At 58.2% G+C, this 14,976-nt stretch overlaps 5 protein-coding genes across 5 annotated transcripts; 4 read left to right on the top strand and 1 right to left on the bottom strand.

Moving 5' to 3' along the window:
* Positions 1-10: 10 nt before the first annotated feature.
* Positions 11-442, bottom strand: BXZ73DRAFT_80026 (nucleotide exchange factor Fes1-domain-containing protein; the record flags this gene model as incomplete). The annotated part of the gene is made up of 2 exons (XM_048023205.1): positions 11-144; positions 202-442. Coding segments are annotated over 2 exons (375 nt in total), but the record flags the coding sequence as incomplete, so codon positions are not given.
* A 1,080-nt stretch (positions 443-1,522) lies between these two features.
* On the top strand, positions 1,523-3,141 carry BXZ73DRAFT_104553 (uncharacterized protein; the record flags this gene model as incomplete). The annotated part of the gene is made up of 8 exons (XM_048015937.1): positions 1,523-1,754; positions 1,812-1,922; positions 1,975-2,036; positions 2,093-2,277; positions 2,306-2,557; positions 2,604-2,739; positions 2,855-2,980; positions 3,052-3,141. The coding sequence occupies 8 exons, from the start codon at positions 1,523-1,525 to the stop codon at positions 3,139-3,141; spliced, it is 1,194 nt and encodes a 397-aa protein (XP_047874542.1).
* A 2,795-nt stretch (positions 3,142-5,936) lies between these two features.
* On the top strand, positions 5,937-7,381 carry BXZ73DRAFT_91856 (uncharacterized protein; the record flags this gene model as incomplete). The annotated part of the gene is made up of 2 exons (XM_048026141.1): positions 5,937-6,755; positions 6,959-7,381. 2 exons carry the CDS (start codon positions 5,937-5,939, stop codon positions 7,379-7,381), a joined length of 1,242 nt encoding a protein of 413 aa, XP_047874543.1.
* A 2,348-nt stretch (positions 7,382-9,729) lies between these two features.
* BXZ73DRAFT_104555 (uncharacterized protein) lies at positions 9,730-10,782 on the top strand (the record flags this gene model as incomplete). Its single annotated transcript, XM_048015938.1, has 1 exon — positions 9,730-10,782. The coding sequence occupies one exon, from the start codon at positions 9,730-9,732 to the stop codon at positions 10,780-10,782; it is 1,053 nt and encodes a 350-aa protein (XP_047874544.1).
* A 1,127-nt stretch (positions 10,783-11,909) lies between these two features.
* On the top strand, positions 11,910-14,389 carry BXZ73DRAFT_104556 (uncharacterized protein; the record flags this gene model as incomplete). The annotated part of the gene is made up of 10 exons (XM_048015939.1): positions 11,910-11,939; positions 11,988-12,062; positions 12,128-12,168; positions 12,217-12,655; positions 12,893-13,045; positions 13,184-13,516; positions 14,008-14,069; positions 14,119-14,221; positions 14,281-14,307; positions 14,366-14,389. The coding sequence occupies 10 exons, from the start codon at positions 11,910-11,912 to the stop codon at positions 14,387-14,389; spliced, it is 1,287 nt and encodes a 428-aa protein (XP_047874545.1).
* Positions 14,390-14,976: the final 587 nt, after the last annotated feature.

Consider the following 14,976-nt stretch of genomic DNA (forward strand, 5'->3'; position numbering starts at 1 on the left):
AGACACGCACAGAGTCTTGGGCGGACGGGTTGTTTTGGACGGCAGTGCCTAGGACCCAGAGCACATGCCGTTGAATTTCTTCAGACGATGTGGGGTTGGTGAGAAGTGCATGCAAGGGCTCCCACATCTTGAGCTTTTCGAGGTCTGACGCATGCGCTCAGCGACGCGCGCGAGACGCAGGAAATAGTTGGCGGCACTCACTGTTCGCGTTGTCGATCTGCTCGACGAGCATCTCGAAGTCGTCCAACGCCTGCACCCTCTCGTCCTCGTCCAGCTTCTCGTCCACCGCCTTCCCCAGTGCCTCCTTCATGAGCACCGCGTCCGATTTGCCCAGGATCGCGTCGATGATCCCAGGGTCCAGGTCTGTACGCGGTTGCGGAGGTGGTCGGTTTGCATCTGCCGGTGTTGAGTTCGTGATGCCCCAGCGTAGAAGGCTTTCCATGGTGGGCGGTGTATTTCGTTTTCGAGGGTCGTCAACAGTTGGTCTAGAGATACAGTGTGAGACAGGCAGATATCCTTTGAAGGTGAAAACGGCTGGACCAAGCCCGAAGGCGCGAGAAGACGCGAGAATATCGGACCGCTCTGGCGCTCGACGCGGTCAGCCACACTTGCGTGACGCGTCTAAACTTCAAGCGGAGCCTCTCGGCTGTGGTGTCGGAGATCTATGTGATGAAACTGAGCTCATTTTCTCGACGAACGTGTGTTACGCGCCTGCCAACTTTTTCTCGTTCGTTGTATGCTCGTCTTCCTGTCCGAGGCCTGCACAACTTTGGTCTTTAATGCTATGTGAGTGAAGCTTCCGTTTGTTCCTTGGTGATGATACAACCTTCATACCATACAACCTGCCGAAAACACATGAGGACAACCTATCTTCAGTTTCAGCCTTGGCTGACCTCTCGAAAAAATCGCTCGTCCATGACCTGCCGCTGACCGTCCCTGTTCTCCGCAGATAGTCCCTGGCTAAACACGCCGCAGAGATTGAAACTGAGTATACTGGTAAGTTTTTTTGCTGCTTGGATTTTGCGGATGAGATTCTTTCGATGGGCGGACACGAATGTCCCTGGCCTACACCAAAGTCTCCCGGTGTACAATGTGGAGATGGGTTCGGGGACCTGTTGATACGCATCGAGTACCTGATCTGTTCCCTTTGCTTCTGGGGTCCCTAAGTGCCCATTGCTCACGTCTACTCGTCCATTTTGTAGGTGCTCATTGCGCTCCTCAAATCTGGCGTGCTCGTGGCGTGCTCTGAGTCAAATTTTGTGTGTTCTGCCATGTATTATGTGTATATTAGTGTCAATACATTTATCAGTACCCTGTCATCTGAATGGCTTGAGCGGTGTAGACTTTAGCCTTGCGCGCACACACGAAGAAAGTCCGAGCGCTCCGCGCGCCCAGCTGACATCCGGTCCCCTGTTCCGAGCCTTCATCGTCGCGTTTCCTTTGGCCTGGACAACTTGCCCCGGCACCCCCATGACCTCCCCATAGCCCTTCTCAACACAGTTTTACGTCTACCTCTGTCGCAATGGGTGGCTTTAGACGCATCATAGCGGCCGCAGTCGTCGCCCCCGTCGTCCGCGACTACGTCCACTCCCGCGCCTCGACGGACTCGGACGATTCAGACGGAACCGTCATCCCCTCTCGCTCCTCCCAGTTCATCGCTCAACACCTCTTAAGCTCTCAAAGCCCGGACGAGATGACGCGTAGGCCGCTCCTGCCCGTCTGGAGACTGAAACCGTGGCGAGGCAAGGGGCGACGTATGGGACGATGCTAGGAGAGACTCCGCATATGCGGACGAGTCCCGAACGGCTCAGAAGAGACAGTTGGTTGGACCGTGTCCCGGAGGAGGTTGCGGTGGATGGCGATGGATGCTTACAGCGCGGAAGAAGACGAGTGGGACTTGGCGGAACTGGGCTACTACAGCGGTGAGTACTACACCTGACCTTTCCTAGTTCAAAGCTCATGGATCCTCTCCAGGATCGTACAAAAAGACACTTGCGCTCTATTCCCTCGTCCCTTTGACTGCTGTCGTCGTGTTCGTCCTCTTGGCGCTCCTTCCGCAATGGTTCTGGCCCATCCCGCAACCCACCCCAAGACTTTGCCCCGCTCGCTCCCCTCTCCGTTCGCTGAGCTATTGCTCTCTATCTCCTTCTTCACGCTCTCGCATACCCTCCGCGGGCCGCTCTACGCGCTCGCCTCCGCAATCTGCCCGCGCCTCCTCGACACCGTCCTCTTCAACGCGCTGCACTCCCTTCTCGCGCTCTCCTCCGCCTCGCCTCAGTCGCGCTCCTCCGCGTGCGCCACGCAGGCGCACCCCGCCGCCGACGTGGGACGACGGCGACGGTGTATTCCGTGCGCTCTGGTGGCTCGCGCTGGGCTGGGCCGCCGCGGAAACCGCCGCGGCCGTCGCGCAGGGGTACGCGCAGCTCGGCGCGTACCGCAACGTGATGGTCCCGCTCGAGCGCGTGCGCGCCATCCTCGCGCAGTCGCGCACGCAGCCGCCGTGGGGCACGGGCACGGGCTCGGGCCTCGGCTCGAGCAGCGGCGAAGGGAGCAGGGAGTACATGCCGCTCAGCCCGCGGAGCGAGCGGCCGGACCCGCTCGAGGGGGCCGGGAGCAGGAGGGCGTCGGGCCGGTGAGCGTGGAGAGGCGATCCGGATGGCGGTGGACCAGGACGTGGAGCAGCTCATCAACCTGCAGGAGCGCGAGGAGCTCGAGGAGGTATACGGGATGCCTGTGATTGTGAGTGTTCCCCTCCCTCCGCCCGCGGGATCGCCCCGGCGCCCTGGGACGCGGAACTCTAAAGCTGACGTCCGCGCCGCCCGCAGTACATCCCCGTTCTCGTCCGTGCCTGCAGCGCGTAGATTCGTTCCTGTTCTCGCTCGCCTCCACCCTCGTCCTCGCCTGGGCGTTCCTGCTCTCCCCGCTCGCGTACCCCGCGGACGCCGCGCCGCCCGCCGGCGCGTCCACGCACGCGCTCGCCGTCGCGTTCCCCGCGCGTACGCCGTGCACCTCGCGCTCGCGCTCCTGCACGCGCCGCCGGTCCTTCCGAAGATCGGGGTGCACACGGCCGCGTACGTCGGGCTGCTTGTCGGCCTCGGCGGGTTCTTCGTGGGCCTCGGCCTCTGGGACGCGTTGACATAGTGGGCGCAGTACATGGCGTGAGGCGGGACAGGCACGATCTGTCTACGAAAACGTGGTGGGGGTGGATGTACCTTGTTGCTGGTTGGATCACTGGAGAACATGTATTGATGCACATTTATCTATCATTATGCTCGACCTGTCATGTCAACGATGACAGGAGCGGATATCGATCGTCATATGCATGGGCCGTTTCGGCTCAACCTTCAACTCTCGCCGTTTACAAGATCTTGTGCGAACGCTCAGACCCAGCCAAAACTTGAACGATTGAAATCGATTCTCAACGAATACCCGTTGATTAAAATGCCTACATCTAATAAAATCGATTCAAAACAATTGGAAAAAGGCTTGGGGTGCCGTGTGTGCTGCGCGTTCTCCTGAGATTCTCTCACGGGTGCTGCTGGTGCTGTCGGACCCGGCGCTTCGGGACGGGACAGTTGCTTGCACGCCTTGCAAGGGGAGGCGTCTAGCTACGAGGGGGAGGACGGGCGTCGGGAGCGCCCGAAGCATGTCGCGCGCGGACGCTGCACGCAGGCGCTTATCTGATACCGCGCGCACTGCGCCTGCCTCCATCCTCTTGCTCTCGTCCTCTCTGTCACTGCTTTCCCCCTGACGTCTCCTCCGGCAGACACGCGTCGCATCGACCGCCTGAAGGACGCTCTCCCTCTCACCGACGCTTGGCAGGCTCTATGGAGAGCGAAAACGACTCATCCAGTTCCGACCGCGCGCGGGCCCGCCGGAAACAACAGTGTTGGTGCGTTCGATGCTGCGGTGCTTTCCGCTGTAGGAAAACCATAAGGAACCATCGCGCAAATGCTCGGGCTACGTACCAGCCACCTCTTCAGCAGTTTACGACGTCCACCCCATCGACATCGCAAGCCGCACCTCGAAAGCGTCGACGGCGGAGGTCTTCCGTTCAAGCCGGGCGGGCGCTGGTGGATGAAACCGGAGAAGGTCATGAAGACAATGCGTCGGGAGAGCCGTCAAAACGGGTCCGTCTCGGCGAGCTTTCAGAAGCTGGCGAGAACATCGGTGGTACAGAGGTAAGTTTATTTGCTTGCTTGCAGAGTTGCATCCGCTTGATATGAGATTCGGACGGTTTAGACAGCATCCAAGGACGGTTCCGATGGGGCACCGCTCAACACAGCTGGCGACGCTCTGCCAGTTCATAGCCGTCCTGGTTCGCCCTTCGTGCCCTCCCCTCCGCACTCCCCTCCGCGCTCTCATCTGCCCCTCGGCCACTTTCGCCTCCATGTTCGCCTCCGCATTCTCCGCATTCTGCTCCCTCCCTGCCTCCGCACTCCATTCCGGGTTCTCCCCTTTTACCGCACTCCTCGCACCTACCTCATACTTCCATGGAGCCTGCCGCGGGCCCGGATGACGTCCCCCATCTACGGGAGTTTGCCCTTCCGTTTACCTTTGTACCTGTGCCGGACGATATCAATGAAGAGACCACAAGTTCCCTCGGACTGCCGCATGCCGTTGTGTACGACGAACTCAAGACGGCTCTTGCTTTCAAGGAGGCCCTGGAAAAAGCGTCTTTGGACGAGGACGGCTTTGATGAGGACACCCTTTATCGCCTTCGAAACCCTCTTGAAACCCCTGTCGATGCGGACCCCCGCCTCCAGGACCGAGGCTTTAAGTTCGCTCTCAGAGTGTTTTTCGATACGGCCACTGCGTCCGATAGCCTGTACTCCAGCATTTGTTTGAGCTATGAGGCCGAACATCCTGACTCGTCCATGCCCTCCCATCACAACATGAAAAAATTCATTGCAGAACTTACTGGAATCACCCCCATCACTCGTGACATGTGTCCGCACTCTTGCGTGGGCTATACCGGTCCGTGGTCAGATCTCGAGAATTGTCCAGTCTGTGGTGAAGCTCGCTATGAGGACAACCCTGGATCAGAGAGAAAACCTCGTCGGACCTTTGACACAATCCCTATCGGTCCGCAGCTTGTTGCTCAGAGTCGTGACCCGAAGAACGCGGAGAGGATGCAGCATCGCAAGAAGCAAACTGCGCGGATCCTGGAGGCACTACGAAAGAACGGATACGTCACCGACGAGTACAGCGACGTTTATTACGGCGAAGATTACATCCAGGGTGTTGAATCGGGCACGATCGGGGAGGACGATATCGTGGTCATGCTCTCTATGGATGGCGCGCAGCTCTATCGCAACAAGCAGTCTGACTGCTGGATGTATATCTGGGTCATACTCAACCTCGCACCAGATCAGCGGTACAAATTGAAGTACATCCTACCTGGTGGCGTCATACCAGGGCCAAACAAGCCCAGCCATGTCGATTCCTTCCTCTTCCCAGGTCTACATCATTTCGCCGCACTCGCAAAAGAGAAGCTTGCCGTGTGGGATGCAGCACAGATGCGCGTATTCTACCAAAAGCTCTTCCTCCTTCTCGCAACTGCGGATGGTCCGGGAATGACTTACCTGAATGGGTTGGTTGGTCATCAAGGCGCCCAGGGATGCCGCCTATTCTGCCGCCTTCGAGGACGTCATAAGCCCGGTGCAACAACCTACTACCCTGTGCTGCTCAAACCAGACAACTATGCAGTTGAGGGCTGTGATGGTGGCGATTACAATCTGCTGGAACATGCACCGGACACTACTGCTCAAATTATCGAACGCTATGAACGTAGCCTCGAGGAGTTGCTCACAGCTCAGAATGACAGTCAATACAAGAAGTTGCGCCTGAAGACAGGGATTGCCAAACCAAGCCTGTTCCGCGGCCTCCCGCAGGGCTCGTTTTTAGGCACTCCGGTTGGATTTCCGGCAGATCAGATGCACCTGGTTTCTCTGAACCTCACCGATCTCCTTGTATCGCTTTTTCGGGGCACCATCAAATGCGAAACTACTGACAAGAAGACTGAATGGGGCTTTGCTGTCCTTCAGGGCGATGCTTGGAAGACACATGGCGCACAGGTGGCAGACTGCACCCGATTTCTCCCTGGTTCTTTCGACCGTCCTCCACGTAATCCGGCCGAGAAGATCAAGAGTGGCTACAAGGCGTGGGAGTTCCTCATGTACATTTTCGGTCTTGGTCCTTGTCTCTTCTATGCCTCCCCACTTCCCATTGAGTTCTTTCGCAACTTCTGTCGCCTTGTTCGGGCCATTCGGATCACGTTGGCATATACAATTCATGCGGACGACCTCGTGGAAGCACACAATCACTTTGTGCAATTCTCGACCGAGTTCGAGGAGTTGTACTACAAGCGCCGCCCAGATCGTCTCCATTTCATTCGACAGAGCATCCACGCCCTCTCACATATTTGCCCAGAGGTTCACCGCCTTGGCCCGCAAGCATGCTACACACAATGGGTGATGGAGCGGGCAATTGGCTCTTTTGTACAGGAGCTTCGAAACCATTCCAATCCCTACGCAAATCTCTCAGAGCGTTTCATCCGGAGAGCCCAGCTCAACGCACTCAAGGCCATGTTCCCAGGGCTGGAGCACTCGAAGTACAAGACCGGAGAGTATCCGAAGGGTGCCGAGGAAGTTGGATCTGGATATGTGCTGCTGCGGGCAGTAGACGCGAAGGAGCACACGATCCGCACAGCGGAGGGCAAGGCGCTGCGGGATTACCTTCGCAAACATGACCCTGTGAATGGTCGCCGCTATAAGAAGGGGCACACCTTCCGGGTGAAGCGCTGGGCAGGCTACTTCTCCCAAACGGCCAGATTGCGAGGTCGTACTGGAAAGAGGGTGGGAAGCCAAGGTCGAGTAAGCTCCGTGTCTCCCGTAACGTCAAGGTATTTTTTTTCAGACTGGTCACTGAAGTAGAGCCATACTTACCGGATTAACAGATCATACACAACGGAGAGATTCGATATGGGGAAGTGCAGTACTTCCTGCAGCTCAACATCGGAGCTCAAAAGCAAGCCGTCGCCTTGCTATCACTCTGGAGCCTGCCAGAGCCGCAGCTCCTCGAGTTATCTTACAGCACCATCCATTCCTGTCTTCCCAGTGGGGACGAGGGACTTGTCATTATCCCCGTGCACTGCATCCAGTCCGTTGTGGCCATGATTCCCCATCCAGCGCACATCCCTTCCAACGACGGGCATATTGAATATCGACCGGTCAACGTGGCTGGTCGCTGGTGTGTCGTCGAGAAGCCCGGGCTAGAAGTAGCGTACCATGCCGGGCGGAACGAAGATATATTTGCACAGGATGAGGGTAATGGAGAAGGTGGACAGGGCAGTGCGGAGACGATGAGAGGGGATGACTAGTGTATAACGATACCATACATTTCAATGGCGCATGCGATTGGGAAGGATCCTTGGTCCCACGCACGCGGCACATCGCTGAAATTGCGTATATGGTTCTGTCTAGGGACATGCACAACCGATGCAGGTCACCGGCCAGGGTCGTACGCGTGAGGACTGCATGACCCTCGTGAGTTTGGGCGTGCATGGACGAGTTCGTCGGATGTGGAAAGAGAGGGCACACCGTGCGTGCCCACAGCTCATGAGCCTGCGTCGCCAGCCGCGTCGCCCAGGCGTAGAAGGGTGCCGCTTGGGTAGTCTGGCGGACACCGTTGGCTGCGCATTCCTCCTGCCTGAACGCGTGCCTGCGACGCCGACCCACGGACTCCGCGTGCACTCGGCCATGCGGGAATATGCAGAAGATTGAGTGGCACGAGCTCACCTTTGTGTACCCGTCCACCTCGAACCTCTGAGGGGTGGGCGAGAGCACGGGGGGCGAAAGGGCTTCAGGGAGATTGGCCATTGTGGCCCCGACTCCCGCTGAACATCGTGGCCGCCTTCAGCTGGCTGGAAGACACAGGCCTGATCGCGCAGGAGCGCGCCCGAGACCGAGGGCGGCGCGATGGGCGCGTTCTGGGTGAACGACGAGCGTTCGCCGCGGATGAGGCGGAGGAGGATCTCGAGGATGTTGTCGGTCTCGACCATGGGCATGCGGAGGAAGCGCTGGCGCTCCGTCGGCTGGCCGACGTTGGAGTTGGCCGCCCATCATTCGAGGACGGTGAAGATGGTCGGAGCCTGGATGAGGGTGGCTTGTGAGTACTACAGACCAGAATGGTGCAATGGGGTGACGCGCTGGATCGGGATCTACGACTTCCGCTCTCTTCTCCCATCCGTCGGCGGCGTCACCCGCGACCCAGAACATCCGCCTGAACATGCTTCGTAGCCATTCTTGGACATCGCGGGCCTCGGGCCCCGACAAAAACACGAAACGGGCTATGCCCATCCTATACGACGTGTTGTTAGCACGGGGACAAGTAGTGAAAAGGAAAGCATGCACGTCCTCGCGCAGGCGTGCTCCACAGAGGAGTGCACGCCCCCACACCTGCGCCGAGGCCGGCTGCCCGGGCGACAGGGACGAGTTTGTGGGAGCGTGCACACCGCTGGCAGAGAGGCCTACACGAGGGCGTGAAGAAGCTGCGTAGAACGACGGGCGAGTGTGGGCAGAGGGAAGGGATAGGGATGGACTCACCCATTCCGACGTAAAAGTCGTCCTGCGCGCGTACCACGGTTTGGAGCCTCCCGACGTCAAGAGATCGAGCTGAGCGTGTCACGAGGGCTGTCTGAACTATGCGAGGTGGTATCAGGCGGGAGCACACCTAGGTATCAGCATGCGCCGCTCTTTGGCAAACGACCCGGTACTCACCGGGGTGGTCTTGCTTGTGCACAGCGAAGGCTCGCGGGTAGATGTGCTCTCGGCGTAGGCGCCGGGAAGGCGCACCGCGCGTCGTCTGTGCGCGCCTACGGTGCCGATTCCTCTGGTCCCTTCCCCAGCCGCCACTGGCGCACCCTCCTCTCCCATCCTTTCCTCCACCTCTCGCCCGATCGCATTTCGGTCTCTTGAACCCCCACGCCCTCTTCTCTCCACACCAGATCGCAACCGGCGTGTACGCGAGGCGGGAAGACCTCGTGCGGGTGCTCGCTCTTCAACTGCAGCCGCGCGCGATGTATGCTACGACTCGCAAAGGTACGTCGTTTCTCTCTACGGCGCGTTCATTCCCCCACTGTGCCCCACACCCCTGTCGCTCCGCCGGAGCGCACGATGTCACGCATGAAGATGGGCTCACGCTCGCAAAGTGTTCGCAGCACTCGACAGACCAGCTCCCGTACTAGAAGAGCAGGGTCGGGGACCTCCGATCTATCTGCCACGAGAGAAGTCCATCCGGGCGTGGCGCATGCAGCTCGGCCGGCTAGGTCTCTAACGAGTGCACCAGATGTCGCCCATCAAGCAGCACTCAGACGGTCTCCGGAATCGGTAAGTCTATTGCGCGCTGTTGCAGAGCTGGAGGGAGGCTGACGAGCAACCGCAGTGTCGTGTTCACGCGGCTGACGATGGAGCACCGCACATTCTCCTGCTCGACAAGCCGACAAACCGTTTGGACATGATGGCGGTCGAAGATAGATCGTGCAGGCGATCATGAAGTGCGAGCACGGCGTCGTCATCGTCTCGCCCGACCTCCGTGAGTTCGCTCTTCTCTTCCTCTGGATCGCACGGCGCACGCTGACGGTACCTCTCAAGGCTGGTCTCGCAAGTGGCCGATGAGTTCTAGGAACACGACAAGCCCTGCCGCCCGCGGACACCCGAGCCTACTGACATGGGCATGACCGAGGACAATGAAGAGCAGGAGCCCAACTCGTTCCGGCAATTCACCACTACCCTCCGCCCGACCTCTGCCTCTCCTCCCGCATCCGCCCCCGCTATCCCGGACGAGCTCAGCGACCGCCTCAACGCGCTCGCCATACAGCTCGAGATGGCGCTCGAGCTCTCGCGCTCCCTTGAAGCCCAGCACGCCACCGCCCAGTCAACCATCTCCGTCCTTGAGTCCAAGGTCGCTTCACTCGAGAACATCGTCCAAGACACGCAAACACAGGTTCTGTCTCAGGTCGAGGTCACCGAGCAGCTCGTCCAAGCATCTGAGTCCGCCCGCGCCGCGCCGCGCGAACCCACCGTCCCCGTAGCTGCGGTCGAGGAGGCGAGGAAGGAGGAACCCGAATCGCTCACCTCGATGTTCGCCGGGTGGAAGAAGAATGTCGAGGGCAAGTGGAGCAGCGTGCACGAGGACTGGACGGAGGAGTGGGAGCGTCTCCGGCGAGCCAGGGACGAGTGGGAGAGCCAGATGCGCGCCGCCAAGGAGGCCGTCTCCACCGCTGCGACGAAGGTCGAGAACGGTCCCATGTCCCTGGCGTCCTTTCAAGCGCACCAGCAACAGAAATTTATGAACGGCAACACGAAGCCCCATTCCAGCGGCGGTCTCGTCACCCCTCCCAGCCCTCGCTCCCTCACTGCCGAGTCCACTCGCCCCCGAAACCGGAGGAAACGCGCCGCGTCGCGAGGACACACTCGGTCTCGGTCTATCTCCCCCTCACCCACCGACGATGGCGATGACAAGTTGGTCTCGCTCGATGCCACGAGCAGTGAATCATCATTCCCTGGCCCACGGCAACGATCGCCATGGTCTGTCGACGACTCGAGCGATTCGGAGGGCACGCACCCGAGCGAGTCTGGAGACGTCCCAGAAGGCTCGCGCAAGATGCCCTTCCCCATCACCCCAAGTCGAGCGTCGTCAACCAGCCGATATCGGCTGCAATCGCCAGCACCAGCGCGACAACGGACGCACGACCGCCTCCCTCCGCCAAAGCATCTGTGAGTCCCGACGCACCCTTCCCTGGCCCCTTCCCTCCCGCTGATCGGCTGGACGTGTCTTCGTTCTCGGTCCAGTATCCACTCCATCAGGTTCAAACGGTCTTCGGCGTCACGGTCTTGTTAGTCGCAGCAGCAACAGTAGTATGGCGGGTGAAACCGGAAGTGGCAGCATAGACGGTTCGGCGGCGGTAGCAGCAGCAGCGACAACACAAAATCGGCATGTACCACTCGTCTGTAGGCATCACCCCCCGCTACCCTCATCCCGCGCTCCCTCCCAGCCCTTTCCCTCCGCCCTCGGTCTCTACGTCGTCCGGATCTCCTTGTCTTCGTCTGTCATACTTGTCTACTATGTGTCCATAACTAGATTAGTACTCCGAATCCCCCTCGCCTCAGTGCGCGGCATCCCCCTCCATGTTTTCCCTCTTACCACCCACTGAGTCTACTCGCCCCTGAAATTGGAGGGAACGCCGGGTGTCGTGAGGACGCACCCAGTCTGGTTGTCATCGAACACCCACACCGCACCGTGTTCTTTCTACCCAAACTTATACCCTGGTTAGCGGCCTCCCCTCACACAAGTGACCTGGCAGTGCATCTTGGTGAGTGACATTTTGGCATTTCACTGCGTTCGGCAACGCAGACTCGCACGTAGTACTTGGGTATTTACTGACGTCCTTCCCATAGCTCTTCTGCTTCAATGATTTGCTATCCCGTCAAATAGACAACCGCAGCGCGCAGCCGCCGCACAGCCAGCCCGCCGGGCGCCCCCGCACCAGCTGCATTTACACCTAATGCGACAGATCCCACTGCTGCACCATCTGTAAGCCATTCAAAACATGGTTACACCCGCTGTCACTCACCTGCCCGTCGCTCTAGTTTTCTCGACGACCTTTTTGGGCCTCGCCCGGTCCCGGGATGGGCTACTAGTGACGGCGTAGACTGACAAAGGTGCGTTTTTTCTCTTCCCACCTCTCCTGCTCTCGTCCATCATCTCTTCGTCGCGTCATCTCCAACATGGACGAGACCTATCCTTTCCTTCATAACCCTCACTCCTCCGATTATAATGACGACGATATTAGATCTGACCCACTTCTTCCACCGTATCCAAGGATGTCGACAACGGAAGCCCGCTCCATGGACAACCAGGGCCGTTGGTTCGAACAAGTATGTCGCTCACCCTGTCATCAATCGTCTAGGCTGACGAATATCCAGGACCAGGTGTTCTCGACGCCCTCTCCAGCTCCCTATACTCCTCGGCTTCCCTTGCCCAGCCCCCACCTCAGCTTGGTGTGCGATATCGTGCTCTTCAAGAAGCGCATCAGAAGCTCAGAGATGCATATGCCGACTTGAAGGACCGGCATGCACGTCTGGAGTTTGAGCTCAAAACTGAACGGTAAGATACGCCGTTCTCCCCCGATATCAGACTAATGATGTACAGCAGAACCTTACGCTACGAGCTCGTCCAAGGTCTATCCATCAAGCTTGGTGGTGCGGCACCATCTGCTCTGCAAGTCCCTCAACCACCACTGCGAAAAGCCGACCATCTCAAAGTCAAATTCTGGTACAAGCACGAATGGCACGCGTACGACAAGGCCCGCCGAGCCCAGACAACCATCACAGATCCAGCCAAGGATCTCACCACCGAGCAGCCTTTCTCTGACCACGAAGACAACGACCTAGAAGGTAACGACAATGATGGCGACGACGAAGACCTTGAAGATCTGGAGAAGAGTGACGGGGCACAGGACGGCACGACAAACTACGATGCGGCCAAGGGAGACAAGACGAACGGCCCTCAGCCTGGCAAGCGTGGCCCCGCACGCGCAGCCCAGGGCCACAACGACACATTCCACTTCGTTGAGGATGTCAACGGGAAACCTGTGAGTGGAAGTATCTGCCTCGATATCCGGGCTCGCGCGCGTTGCTTTTGGGATCGGCTGGCGAAAGAAGGACGTGCCCCTGCGACCTGGAGTGATGCGAGTATCAGTATCAAGAACGCCTTTGTGGCAGAGATGGAAGATGGGTACCCAGATTTGCGGCTCTGCGAAGCTCACTACAAGACACACATGGTCGCCACGAAAGGTTACTCGGGATGGTACAAAACACACGTTTTACAGAAAGCTCCCTACGGTGACGGTGAGCAGTCCCCGCACTCCACCACTCGCAAGAGGCGCCACTCGAAGGAGCCCTCGAACAGCTCACGCAAGAACAAGAAGGCTCGGAAACAGGCTCTCGAGTTGACGGTGCCGCTGCCCGGCGTGCCCATCGCTGTGGGTCATCCAGTTCCGCCATCGGCCTCGCAGTCCTCGCTATCGAATGCGTTGTAAGTGCTCTGTACTACTTTCTTGACACCAGACTTACTCTCATCGGACTAGTACTGACCTGATGCAGAACGGCCTGACTATCAGCACCCCATCGTCACCTGCAGCTGGGAGCACAGAGGTTCCGACTTCATCTCAATGTGCGACGGCGTCCACGGTCACGACCCTTCGGCCTCCCACGTCTGCGGAAGCCATGCCTGCGGAAGCCGTGTCTGCGACTGTGGCACCCAGGACCACGACTGCGACGTCCGCAGCAGCGTCACCCTCTGGGACAACAGCGTCCATGAGTACGGCTCCCGAGACGACACCAACCAAGATTGCCGAGTCAGCAATGTCGGCGACTACGGCGACGCTCTCCAAGACGTCCATGTCCCCAGCCCAGGTTGCCGTCGCAGCTGCTCCACGGACACGGAGCGCATTGTAAGTACTTTGAATTTGTATCTGTGCACGGCACCCATATACTTACCGTTCTGCTTTCAGCACTATGTTTCTGGAAGATCGAGCTCGTGTTGCTATTGCGCCCATGACTGCGCTCCCAGCCTCTCAACAGGTTTCGACTGCCTCTCCGGCCCCCACTTTCCCGACATCTTTGATGCCGATGGGCACGCTCCCTGCTTCTTCAACATCAGGCCCCACCGTGCCAGTCTCGATACATAGTAGCGGGCCTCTCGCACCTGATATATTGCGTGAGTATGCATAGCTTGCACTATTGGCAGCCGGTTCGCATCTAACATAATTGAACAGCGACTACAGTGCCTCACGCACCTCAATCGCCAAGCACGGGCACCACAAGTGGCGCCGCCACGTTGGCGAGTTCTGCACCCAGCGGTCCCCTCGACGTCCTTGCTGCAGCAGCGGCCACCTCAAGCCGAAGCAATGAAGCACCGGAGTCGCGTACGAATGTCCCAAAGCCCAAGCCGAAACCCAGGAAAGGGGCGGTCTTCGCTGTCAAGAAGGACTGCTTCACCGCACGGTATGTGTCAGCCTCATGTCATGTAGTCATAATCTCATGTGTGCGCTAGAAACCTCTGCGGCATTGACTGGCTCAACGACCACCCTGGAGGCCTCTCTAAGGATTTCAATGGCTACTGGCAGGAGGTGCAGAAAATGCCCGATCTTCTCAAGGTTGGTGTGCCGGTGCACTTGACCCCGTCTCGCAGCTAACACAACTTTCACTATTGCAGAAGTACGAGGACAAACGCAAGGCCTGCGTAAGTCTCCACATCACTCATCTAGTACGACTTTGTTGATGTCGTTGAACACGAACAGCTGGAGGCCGCGAAGGCCGCGTAAATGCATCTATTCATCCATAGGTAGTGTGCATCTACGCCCCCTTTTCATCTGTCCGCTGACCAGTCTCGTATCTGCAGTCTCCTTTGGTGCCCGTACGCAGGATTGAGGATAGGGCAGGCGCTGCTGGGGGTAGACTACAATCGTTTTAATTCGTTTGGGGATAGATTCGCATTCATTCGGGAATGTTTCGCATTCGTTTGGGAATAGATCAGCAATCTTTCGCATTCGTTTGGGAATCAATCGCCAAATGTTTTGGATCGGGCAGTACTCGATGCGCGTTTGATGACAAATGAATTTGAATCGACCGACAATCAAACAAATCACACAGAACATGAGATCAATTGATAGCACTCGAAAGTAATCGATCACGGTCGATTGAAAATCCATTGCTTTTCCCTATTGCGATTTATATTGATTGGTGCACTGGCAATCGTTTTGAATCGAAAACAATTGTTCAAGTTTTGGCTGGGGCTCAGATCGCGGGTGAATGACGATGAGCGCTCTGAGGGTAAATAAGTGCCGAGCTTAGTCAAGCTTGAACGTTTGAACGATGGATGTGAGTTCGAAATGCCGTAGGGATCATGACA

Source organism: Epithele typhae (genome assembly GCF_022376455.1).
Source record: "Epithele typhae strain CBS 203.58 chromosome Unknown BXZ73scaffold_53, whole genome shotgun sequence".
NCBI classification, from domain to species: Eukaryota; Fungi; Basidiomycota; class Agaricomycetes; order Polyporales; family Epitheliaceae; genus Epithele; species Epithele typhae.